Source organism: Oncorhynchus gorbuscha, linkage group LG11, assembly GCF_021184085.1.
Source record: "Oncorhynchus gorbuscha isolate QuinsamMale2020 ecotype Even-year linkage group LG11, OgorEven_v1.0, whole genome shotgun sequence".
Taxonomy (NCBI): Eukaryota; Metazoa; Chordata; class Actinopteri; order Salmoniformes; family Salmonidae; genus Oncorhynchus; species Oncorhynchus gorbuscha.
The window spans coordinates 1,710,358-1,723,085 of NC_060183.1; the positions used below are offsets into that span (position 1 = coordinate 1,710,358).

Consider the following 12,728-nt stretch of genomic DNA (forward strand, 5'->3'; position numbering starts at 1 on the left):
GTTGCTAATGCTATTTCCTGTGTATGTCAGTGCTGTGTGGTATGACCAGACTTGTTGCTAATGCTATTTCCTGTGTATTTCAGTGCTGTGTGGTATGACCAGACTTGTTGCTAATGCTAATTCCTGTGTATTTCAGTGCTGTGTGGTATGACCAGACTTGTTGCTAATGCTATTTCCTGTGTATTTCAGTGCTGTGTGGTATGACCAGACTTGTTGCTAATGCTATTTCCTGTGTATTTCAGTGCTGTGTGGTATGACCAGACTTGTTGCTAATGCTATTTCCTGTGTATTTCAGTGCTGTGTGGTATGACTAGACTTGTTGCTAATGCTATTTCCTGTGTATTTCAGTGCTGTGTGGTATGACCAGACTTGTTGATAATGCTATTTCCTGTGTATTTTTAGTGCTGTGTGGTATGACCAGACTTGTTGCTAATGCTATTTCCTGTGTATTTCAGTGCTGTGTGGTATGACCAGACTTCGTACCCGACCTCCTGGCAGCTGGACCCTACAGAGGGACCCAACAGGGAGAGAAGACGGCTGCAGAGGTGTTACCTCACCATCCCCAACAAGTACCTGCTCAAAGACCGACGCAAGCTAGACGGTACTGTGACCCTAACCCTCACCCCTAACCCTCACCCCTAACCCTCACCCCTAACCCTCACCCCTAACCCTCACCCCTAACCCTCACCCCTAACCCTCACCCCTAACCCTCACCCCTAACCCTCACCCCTAACCCTCACCCATAACCCCTCACCCATAACCCCTCACCCATAACCCCTCACCCATAACCCCTCACCCCTCACCCCTAACCCTCACCCATAACCCCTCACCCCTAACCCTCACCCCTAACCCTCACCCCTAACCCTCACCCCTAACCCTCACCCCTAACCCTCACCCATAACCCCTCACCCATAACCCCTCACCCCTAACCCCTAACCCCTCACCCCTAACCCCTCACCCATAACCCATAACCCTAACCCATAACCCCTCGCCCATAACCCCTCGCCCATAACCCCTAACCCTCACCCCTAACCCTCACCCATAACCCCTCACCCCTAACCCATAACCCCTCACCCCTAACCCATAACCCCTAACCCATAACCCCTAACCCATAACCCCTCACCCTCACCCATAACCCCTCACCCTCACCCATAACCCCTCACCCATAACCCCTCACCCATAACCCTCACCCCTAACCCTCACCCATAACCCCTACCCCTCACCCATAACCCCTACCCCTCACCCATAACCCCTAACCCTCACCCATAACCCCTCGCCCATAACCCCTAACCCTCACCCATAACCCCTAACTCTCACCCCTCTCACCCCTAACTCTCACCCCTAACTCTCACCCCTAACTCTCACCCCTAACCCCTCACCCCTAACCCCTCACCCCTAACCCCTCACCCCTAACCCCTCACCCCTAACCCCTCACCCCTAACCCCTCACCCCTAACCCCTCACCCATAACCCCTCACCCATAACCCCTCACCCATAATCCCTCACCCATAATCCCTCACCCATAATCCCTCACCCATAATCCCTCACCCATAACCCCTTACTCTCACCCATAACCCCTTACTCTCACCCATAACCCCTAACCTCTCACCCCTAACCCTAACCCTCACCCATAACCCCTAACCCTCACCCATAACCCCTCACCCATAACCCCTCACCCATAACCCCTCACCATCCCCAACAAGTACCTGTTCAAAGACCGACGCAAGCCAGACATACATTTTAAGTCTGATCTTCAGCACCACTAGGGATGACATCCTATCAGTCTAATCTTCAGCACCACTAGGGATGACATCCTGTCTGTCTGATCTTCAGCACCACTAGGGATGACATCCTATCAGTCTGACCTTCAGCACCACTAGGGATGACATCCTATCAGTCTGACCTTCAGCACCACTAGGGATGACATCCTAACAGTCTGATCTTCAGCACCACTAGGGATGACATCCTAACAGTCTGACCTTCAGCACCACTAGGGATGACATCCTAACAGTCTGACCTTCAGCACCACTAGGGATGACATCCTATCAGTCTGACCTTCAGCACCACTAGGGATGACATCCTAACAGTCTGATCTTCAGCACCACTAGGGATGACATCCTAACAGTCTGATCTTCAGCACCACTAGGGATGACATCCTAACAGTCTGATCTTCAGCACCACTAGGGATGACATCCTATCAGTCTAATCTTCAGCACCACTAGGGATGACATCCTAACAGTCTGATCTTCAGCACCACTAGGGATGACATCCTATCAGTTTGATCTTCAGCACCACTAGGGATGACATCCTAACAGTCTGATTTTCAGCACCTCTAGGGATGACATCCTAACAGCTGCAAAAAGAGCTTTTCGTGTTTTCCTTCATTTTTGCTTTTGAGAGCACTATCTGGAAACCCGCTATGAATCCAGCCTGCCTGACCCCGTCTGCCTGACCCCGTCTGCCTGACCCCCTGCCTGACCCCGTCGTTCTGACCGTCTGACCCTGCCTGTCTGACCCTCTCTGTCTGTCTGACCTTTCAGACCCAGCAGCGCGGGCTCCACTGTCCTTCCTGTTTGAGGATAAGACCCACTCCTCCTTCTCCTCCACGGTGAAAGACAAGGCCACCAGCGAACCAATCAGATTCACCAGACGCTGCATCAGTGTTGCTCCCTCTAGAGAGACCTCTGGGGAGCTGCTGCTGGGTAAGGGACCACACACACCACCTCCTGGCTTTATTGTCCAGTGAGTTTGTTCTGGACAAGATCCCATTCAGGCTGCCTAAGGCTCTATTTCCTGATGTGTACTCTTACTCACACAGTGACCTTTTGACCCCTCACAGGGAAGTCTGGGATGTACTTTGTGGAGGATAACGCAGCTGACGCCCATGACAACCAGGTAACCCTCTCTCTACACCTGTGCATTTAGAACAGAGATAGTGATGTTGTTGCTCACCGTGTGTGTTGTGACAGAGTGTCCACGGGGAGACGGAGGCAGCGTCATTCTCCTGGACCTATGAGGAGATTAAGGAGGTCCATAAGAGGTGGTGGCAGCTCAGAGACAACGCTGTAGAGATCTTCCTCACCAACGGACGGACTCTCCTGCTGGCCTTCCACACCACCAAGGTAGGGTGGACTAAAGAGCACAGGGTCTCCTGCTGGCCTTCCACACCACCATGGTAGGGTAGACTAAAGAGCACAGGGTCTCCTGCTGGCCTTCCACACCACCATGGTAGGGTGGACTAAAGAGCACAGGGTCTCCTGCTGGCCTTCCACACCACCATGGTAGGGTAGACTAAAGAGCACAGGGTCTCCTGCTGGCCTTCCACACCACCAAGGTAGGGTAGACTGAAGAGCACAGGGTCTCCTGCTACCCTTCCACACCACCAAGGTAGGGTAGACTAAAGAGCACAGGGTCTCCTGCTACCCTTCCACACACCAAGGTAGGGTAGACTAAAGAGCACAGGGTCTCCTGCTAGCCTTCCACACCACCAAGGTGTAGGGTACACTAAAGAGCACAGGGTCTCCTGCTACCCTTCCACACCACCAAGGTAGGGTAGACTAAAGAGCACAGGGTCTCCTGCTGGCCTTCCACACCACCAAGGTAGGGTAGACTGAAGAGCACAGGGTCTCCTGCTACCCTTCCACACCACCAAGGTAGGGTAGACTAAAGAGCACAGGGTCTCCTGCTGACCTTCCACACCACCAAGGTAGGGTGGACTAAAGAGCACAGGGTCTCCTGCTATCCTTCCACACCACCAAGGTAGGGTGGACTAAAGAGCACAGGGTCTCCTGCTGGCCTTCCACACCACCAAGGTAGGGTGGACTAAAGAGCACAGGGTCTCATTACATTTACATTTACATTTAAGTCATTTAGCAGACGCTGTTATCCAGAGCGACTTACAAATTGGTGCATTCACCTTATGACATCCAGTGGGACAGTCACTTAACAATAGTGCATCTAAAACTTAGGGGGGGTGGGGTGAGAGGGATTACTTAACCTATCCTAGGTATTCCTTAAAGAGGTGGGGTTTCAGGTGTCTCCGGAAGGTGGTGATTGACTCCGCTGTCCTGGCGTCGTGAGGGAGTTTGTTCCACCATTGGGGGGCCAGGGCAGCGAACAGTTTCCGAGTAGGGGCAGTGTGGGAGGTGTTGGATGAGAGCGAGAGGGAAAAGGATACAAGGCAGTGGTCGGAGACTTGGAGGGGAGTTGCAGTGAGGTTAGTGGAAGAACAGCATCTAGTAAAGATGAGGTCGAGCGTATTGCCTGCCTTGTGAGTAGGGGGGGAAGGTGAGAGGGTGAGGTCAAAAGAGGAGAGGAGTGGAAAGAAGGAGGCAGAGAGGAAAGAGTCAAAGGTAGACGTGGGGAGGTTAAAGTCGCCCAGAACTGTGAGAGGTGAGCCGTCCTCAGGAAAGGAGCTTATCAAGGCATCAAGCTCATTGATGAACTCTCCGAGGGAACCTGGAGGGCGATAAATGATAAGGATGTTAAGCTTGAAAGGGCTAGTAACTGTGACAGCATGGAATTCAAAGGAGGCGATAGACAGATGGGTAAGGGGAGAAAGAGAGAATGACCACTTGGGAGAGATGAGGATCCCGGTGCCACCACCCCGCTGACCAGACGCTCTCGGGGTGTGCGAGAACACGTGGGCGGACGAAGAGAGAGCAGTAGGAGTAGCAGTGTTGTCTGTGGTGATCCATGTTTCCATCAGTGCCAAGAAGTCGAGGGACTGGAGGGAGGCATAGGCTGAGATGAACTCTGCCTTGTTGACCGCAGATTGGCAGTTCCAGAGGCTACCGGAGACCTGGAACTCCACGTGGGTCGTGCGCGCTGGGACCACCAGAGTAGGGTGGCCGCGGCCACGCGGTGTGGAGCGTTTGTATGGTCTGTGCAGAGAGGAGAGAACAGGGATAAACAGACACATAGTTGACAGGCTACAGAAGAGGCTACGCTAATGCAAAGGAGATTGGAATGACAAGTGGACTACACGTCTCGAATGTTCAGAAAGTTAAGCTACATAGCAAGAATCTTATTGACTAAAATGATTAAAATGATACAGTACTGCTGAAGTAGGCCAGCTGGCAGTGGGTGCGTTGTTGACACTACACTAATCAAGTCGTTCCGTTGAGTGTAATAGTTTCTGCAGTGTTGCTATTCGGGGCTAGCAGGCTAGCTAGCAGTGTTGTTTACGTTACGTTGCGTTAAAAGAACGACAATAGATGGCTAGCGAACCTAGAAAATCGCTCTAGACTACACAATTATCTTTGATACAAAGACGGCTATGTAGCTAGCTAAGTAGCTAGCTACGATCAAACAAATCAAACCGTTGTACTGTAATGAAATGAAGTGAAAAAGTGATACAACCTGTGAATGCGACCGGGTAGTTGAGTTCTATACAGAAGACGTTGGCTAGCGTTGGCTAGCTGTTGGCTAGCTAGCAGAGTCACCTACGTTAAGGACGACAAATAGCTGGCTAGCTAACCTCGGTAAATTAAGATAATCACTCTAAGACTACACACTCTAAACCTAAACAACACAATTATCTTGGATACGATGATACGATGATACGAAGACAGCAAAGACAGCTATGTAGGTAGCTAACACTAAACTAATCAGTTGAGTGTAATAGTAATAGTTTCTCAGTGCAGCTAATCAGTGGACGTTAGCTAGCTGGCTAGTGAAGACTACGTTAGGACGGCGAAATACGATAATTACGCAATTATCTTTGATACAAAGACGGCTATGTAGCTAGCTGAGAAGAAATTGCTAAGATAAGACAAATCAAACCGTTGTGATATAATGAAATATAATGAAAAAGTTATACTACCCGTTGGAGCGACGTGCAGATGCGACCACTCGCTCCAACCGGAACCGGAAACAATGGCCTTCCACACCACCAAGGTAGGGTAGACTAAAGAGCACAGGGTCTCCTGCTAAAGAGCACAGGGTCTCCTGCTGGCCTTCCACACCACCAAGGTAGGGTGGACTAAAGAGCACAAATCAAATCAAATCAAATTTATTTATATAGCCCTTCGTACATCAGCTGATATCTCAAAGTGCTGTACAGAAACCCAGCCTAAAACCCCAAACAGCAAACAATGCAGGTGTAAAAGCACGGTGGCTAGGAAAAACTCCCTAGAAAGGCCAAAACCTAGGAAGAAACCTAGAGAGGAACCGGGCTATGTGGGGTGGCCAGTCCTCTTCTGGCTGTGCCGGGTAGAGATTATAACAGAACATGACCAAGATGTTCAAATGTTCATAAATGACCAGCATGGTCAAATAATAATAAGGCAGAACAGTTGAAACTGGAGCAGCAGCACAGTCAGATGGACTGGGGACAGCAGGAGCCATCATGTCAGGTAGTCCTGGGGCACGGTCCTAGGGCTCAGGTCCTCCGAGAGAGAGAAAGAAAGAGAGAATTAAAGAGCATATGTGGGGTGGCCAGTCCTCTTCTGGCTGTGCCAGGTGGAGATTATAACAGAACGTGGCCAAGATGTTCAAATGTTCATAAATGACCAGCATGGTTGAATAATAGTAAGGCAGAACAGTTGAAACTGGAGCAGGAGCATGGCCAGGTGGACTGGGGACAGCAAGGAGTCCTCATGTCAGGTAGTCCTGGGACATGGTCCTAGGGCCCAGGCCAGTTGAAACTGGAGCAGCAGCATGGCCAGGTGGACTGGGGACAGCAAGGAGTCATCATGTCAGGTAGTCCTGGGGCATGGTTCTAGGGCTCAGGTCCTCCGAGAGAGAGAAAGAAAAGAGAAGGAGAGAATTAGAGAACGCACACTTAGATTTACACAGGACACCGAATAGGACAGGAGAAGTACTCCAGATAAACAAACTGACCCTAGCCCCCCGACACATAAACTACTGCAGCATAAATACTGGAGGCTGAGACAGGAGGGGTCAGGAGACACTGTGGCCCCATCCGAGGAGTGGGGACAGGGCCAAACAGGAAGGATATAACCCCACCCACTTTGCCAAAGCACAGCCCCCACACCACTAGAGGGAAATCTTCAACCACCAACTTACCATCCTGAGACAAGGTGAGTATAGCCCACAAAGATCTCCGACACGGTACAACCCAAGGGGTGGGGGGGAACCCAGACAGGCCGACCACAACAGTGAATCAACCCACCCAGGTGACGCATCCCCCCCAGGGACGGCACGAGAGAGCCCCAGCAAGCCAGTGACTCAGCCCCGTAACAGGGTTAGAGGCAGAGAATCCCAGTGGAAAACGGGGAACCGGCCAGGCAGAGACAGCAAGGGCGGTTCGTTGCTCCAGAGCCTTTCCGTTCACCTTCCCACTCCTGGGCCAGACTACACTCAATCATATGACCCACTGAAGAGATGAGTCTTCAGTAAAGACTTAAAGGTTGAGACCGAGTTTGCGTCTCTGACATGGGTAGGCAGACCGTTCCATAAAAATGGAGCTCTATAGGAGAAAGCCCTGCCTCCAGCTGTTTGCTTAGAAATTCTAGGGACAATTAGGAGGCCTGCGTCTTGTGACCGTAGCGTACGTATAGGTATGTACGGCAGGACCAAATCAGAGAGGTAGGTAGGAGCAAGCCCATGTAATGCTTTGTAGGTTAGCAGTAAAACCTTGAAATCAGCCCTTGCTTTGACAGGAAGCCAGTGTAGAGAGGCTAGCACTGGAGTAATATGATCAAATTTTTTGGTTCTAGTCAGGATTCTAGCAGCCGTATTTAGCACTAACTGAAGTTTATTTAGTGCTTTATCCGGGTAGCCGGAAAATAGAGCATTGCAGTAGTCTAGATTGAATGACAAGTGGCCTAGAAGTGACAAAAGCATGGATTAATTTTTCTGCATCATTTTTGGACAGAAAGTTTCTGATTTTTGCAATGTTACGTAGATGGAAAAAAGCTGTCCTCGAAATGGTCTTGATATGTTCTTCAAAAGAAGATCAGGGTCCAGAGTAACGCCGAGGTCCTTCACAGTTTTATTTGAGACGACTGTACAACCATTAAGATTAATTGTCAGATTCAACAGAAGATCTCTTTGTTTCTTGGGACCTAGAACAAGCATCTCTGTTTTGTCCGAGTTTAATAGTAGAAAGTTTGCAGCCATCCACTTCCTTATGTCTGAAACACATGCTTCTAGCGAGGCAATTTTGGTGCTTCACCATGTTTCATTGAAATGTACAGCTGTGTGTCATCCGCATAGCAGTGAAAGTTTACATTATGTTTTGAATAACATCCCCAAGAGGTAAAATATATAGTGAAAACAATAGTGGTCCTAAAACAGAACCTTGAGGAACACCGAAATGTACAGTTGATTTGTCAGAGGACAAACCATTCACAGAGACAAACTGATATCTTTCCGACAGATAAGACCTAAACCAGGCCAGAACATGTCCGTGTAGACCAATTTGGGTTTCCAATCTCTCCAAAAGAATGTGGTGATCGATGGTATCAAAAGCAGCACTAAGGTCTAGGAGCACGAGGACAGATGCAGAGCCTCGGTCCGATGCCATCAAAATGTCATTTACCACCTTCACAAGTGCCGTCTCAGTGCTATGATGGGGTCTAAAACCAGACTGAAGCATTTCGTATACATTGTTTGTCTTCAGGAAGGCAGTGAGTTGCTGCGCAACAGCCTTCTCTAAAATCTTTGAGAGGAATGGAAGATTCGATATAGGCCGATAGTTTTTTATATTTTCTGGGTCAAGGTTTGGCTTTTTCAAGAGAGGCTTTATTACTGCCACTTTTAGTGAGTTTGGTACACATCCAGTGGATAGAGAGCCGTTTATTATGTTCAAGCACAGGGTCTCCTGCTAGCCTTCCACACCACAGGGTCTCCTGCTGGCCTTCCACACCAGGGTTGATAGTTCAGCATCTCCCCATCTTTTCTAGGTGTGTCTTTGTTCTTTATTTCTACTGAACACAAATATAAAAACGCAACATGTAAAGTGTTCGTCCCATGTTTCATGAGTTGAAATAAAAGCCATATGTACAAAAAGCTTGTTTCTCTAAAATGTTTTGGGCACAAATGTGTTTACATCCCTGTTAGAGAGCATTTCTCCTTCGCCAAGATAATCCATCCACCTGACAGGTGTGGTATATCAAGAAGCTGATTAAACAGCATGATCATTACACAGGTTCACCTTGTGCTGGGGACAATAAAAGGCCACTCTAAAATGTGCAATTTTGTTACAAACAATACCACAGATCTCTCAAGTTTTAAGGAAGCGTGTAATTGACATGCTGACTGTAGGAATGTCCATCAGAGCTGTTGCCAGATAATTTAATGTTCATTTCTCTACCATAAGCCGCCTCCGTCGTTTTAGAGAATTTGGCAATACGTCGAACCGGCTTCACAACCGCGTGTATGAAGTTGTGTGGGCGAGCGATTTGCTGACGTCAATGTTGTGAACAGAGTGCCCCGTGGTGGTGGTGTTACGGTATGGACAAGCATAGCTACGGACAATGAACACAATTGCATTTTACCGCGATTTAAATGCATAAAAATACCGTGACGAGATCCTGAGGCCCATTTTTATTTATTTGTTCTGTACAACAGATGTACAGTTGAAGTCAGAAGTTTACATCCACTTAGGTTGGAGTCATTAAAACTACATTTTACATTTACATTTAAGTCATTTAGCAGACGCTCTTATCCAGAGCGACTTACAAATTGGTGCATTCACCTTATGACATCCAGTGGAACAGTCACTTTACAATAGTGCATCTAAAACTTAAGGGGGGGGGGGGGTGAGAGGGATTACTTATCCTAAACTAGTTTACATACACTTAGTTTGGAGTCATTAAAACTAGTTTACATACACTTAGTTTGGAGTCATTAAAACTAGTTTACATACACTTAGGTTGGAGTCATTAAAACTAGTTTACATACACTTAGGTTGGAGTCATTAAAACTAGTTTACATCCACTTAGGTTGGAGTCATTAAAACTCGTTTTTCAACCACTCCACACATTTCTTGTTAACAAACTATAGTTTTGGCAAGTCGCTTAGGACATCTACTTTGTGCATGACACAAGTCATTTTTACCCATCAATTGTTTACAGACAGATTATTTCACTTATAATTCACTGTATCACAATTCCAGTGGGTCAGAAGTTTACATAAACTAAGTTGAATGTGCCTTTAAACAGCTTGGAAAATTCCAGAAAATTATGTCATGCTTTAGAAGCTTATAATAGGCAAATTCATATCATTTGAGTCAATTGGAGGTGTACCTGTGGATGTATTTCAAGGCCTACCTTCAAACTCAGTGCCTCTTTGCTTGACATCATGGGAAAATAAATCAGCTAAGACTTCAGAAAAAAAATGCAGACCTCCACAAGTCTGGTTCAGCCTTGGGAGCAATTTGCAAACGCCTGAAGGTACCACGTTCATCTGTACAAACAATAGTACACAAGTATAAACACCATGGGACCACATAGCCATCATACCGCTCAGGAAGGAGACTCGTTCTGTCTCCTAGAGATGAACGTACTTTGGTGCGAAAAGTGCAAATCAATCCCAGAACAACAGCAAAGGACCTTGTGAAGATGCTGGAGGAAACGGGTACAAAAGTATCTATATCCACAGTAAAAATTAGTCCTATATCGACATAACCTGAAAGGCCGCACAGCAAGGAAGAAGCCACTGCTCCAAAACCGCCATAAAAAAGCCAGACTATGGTTTGCAACTGCACATGGGGACAAAGATCGTACTTTTTGGAGAAATGTCCTCTGGTCTGATGAAACAAAAATATACTGTTTGGCCATAATGACCATCGTTATGTTTGGAGGAAAAAGGGGGAGTCTTGTAAGCCGAAGAACACCATCCCAACCGTGAAGCATGGCGGTGGCAGCATCATGTTGTGGGGGTGCTTTGCTGCAGGATGGTCTGGTGCACTTCAAAAAGTAGATAGCATCATGAGGAAAGAAAATTATATGGACCCTAACCCTAACCCTATATTGAAGCAACATCTCAAGACATCAGTCAGGAATTTAAAGCTTGGTCGGAAATGGGTCTTCCAAATGGACAATGACCCCAAGCATACTTCCAAAGTTGTGGCAAAATGGCTTAAGGACAACAAAGTCGAGGTATTGGAGTGGCCATCACAAAGCCCTGACCTCAATCCTATAGAAAATGTGTGGGCAGATCTGAAAAAGCGTGTGCGAGCAAGGAGGCCTACAAACCTGACTATTACACCAGCTTGTGGAAGGCTACCCAAAAAAAGTTGACCCAAGTCAGACAATTTAAAGGCAATTTCTTCCAAATCCTAATTGAGTGTATGTAAACTTCTGACCCACTGGGAATGTGATGAAAGAAATAAAAGCTGAAATAAATCATTCTCCCTACTATTATTCTGACATTTCACATTCTTAAAATAAAGTGGTGATCTTATCTGACCTAGGACAGGGAACATTTACTAGGATTAAATGTCAGGAATTGTGAAAAACTGAGTTTAAATGTATTTGGCTATGGTGAATGTCAACTTCCGACTTCAACTGTATAGAGGATATGATGTCATATGGTCACTGGACAGTGGTAGTGTACTATATATAGGGGATATGATGTCATATGGTCACTGGACATTAGTAGTGTACTATATATAGGGGATATGATGTCATATGGTCACTGGACAGTGGTAGTGTACTATATATAGGGGATATGATGTCATATGGTCACTGGACAGTGGTAGTGTACTATATATAGGGGATATGATGTCATATGGTCACTGGACAGTGGTAGTGTACTATATATAGGGGATATGATGTCATATGGTCACTGGACAGTGGTAGTGTACTATATATAGGGGATATGATGTCATATGGTCACTGGACAGTGGTAGTGTACTATATATAGGGGATATGATGTCATATGGTCACTGGACAGTGGTAGTGTACTATATATAGGGGATATGATGTCATATGGTCACTGGACAGTGGTAGTGTACTATATATAGGGGATATGATGTCATATGGTCACTGGACAGTCTTCTGACTTCAACTGTATTCCCAGTCATGTTCTAAACCATAAATAAATCCAGGAATTTATTTAATTTGACTGATTTCTTTATGAAATGTGACTCGCTAAATTTAATTCAATTGTTGCATGTTGCATTTACGTTTCTGTTCAGTATGTAATACCCTGGCTGGCATTTTGTAGCATGTAGCAATGCTAGTGGAAAGTGATTGTATCAGCTAGCATAACATAACACAATACTGAGCTGCAGCTAGCTAAAAAGTGATGGCTTGAGTATTTCACATGCAATAAAACTAGATTTTACATTTCCGTAGTTCCGTGATGACGTGTACCACAACATCCTGACCTCCGACCTCCCCAACCTCCTGGAGTATGGTAACACCACGGCGTTAACACACCTGTGGGGCTCGGGGCAGATCACTAACTTTGAGTACTTGACGCACCTCAACAAACACTCTGGGCGGAGCTTCAACGACCTGATGCAGTACCCCGTCTTCCCCTTCATACTGAAGGACTACATCTCAGAGACACTGGACCTGGGGGACAGCTCCATCTACAGGTCAGTTGTAGTACTAACACTGTTAGCTACGGGTCAGTGTTATAACGAACCGACGTGTTAATTGGACCAAAGTAAAACAGAGAACAGGAAGTTTGACCTTTTCATTCTCTCTTTTTGGACTGTTTTCAGGAACCTGAACAAGCCCATAGCAGTCCAGTCTAAAGAGAAGGAGGATCGCTATGTGGACAATTATAAGGTGAACAGCTCAATGCAAC

The 12,728-nt window shown here is 46.9% G+C and overlaps 1 protein-coding gene across 1 annotated transcript in view; it reads left to right on the top strand.

Annotated features, from left to right (window-relative positions):
• The window catches only part of lyst (lysosomal trafficking regulator), a 245,382-nt gene that overhangs the window by 194,585 nt on the left and 38,069 nt on the right, over nt 1-12,728 (top strand). The window contains 6 exon segments of the mRNA XM_046368397.1: nt 456-601; nt 2,540-2,701; nt 2,839-2,894; nt 2,969-3,121; nt 12,269-12,513; nt 12,643-12,709. Of these exon segments, the coding sequence (XP_046224353.1) occupies nt 456-601; nt 2,540-2,701; nt 2,839-2,894; nt 2,969-3,121; nt 12,269-12,513; nt 12,643-12,709 (829 nt within the window).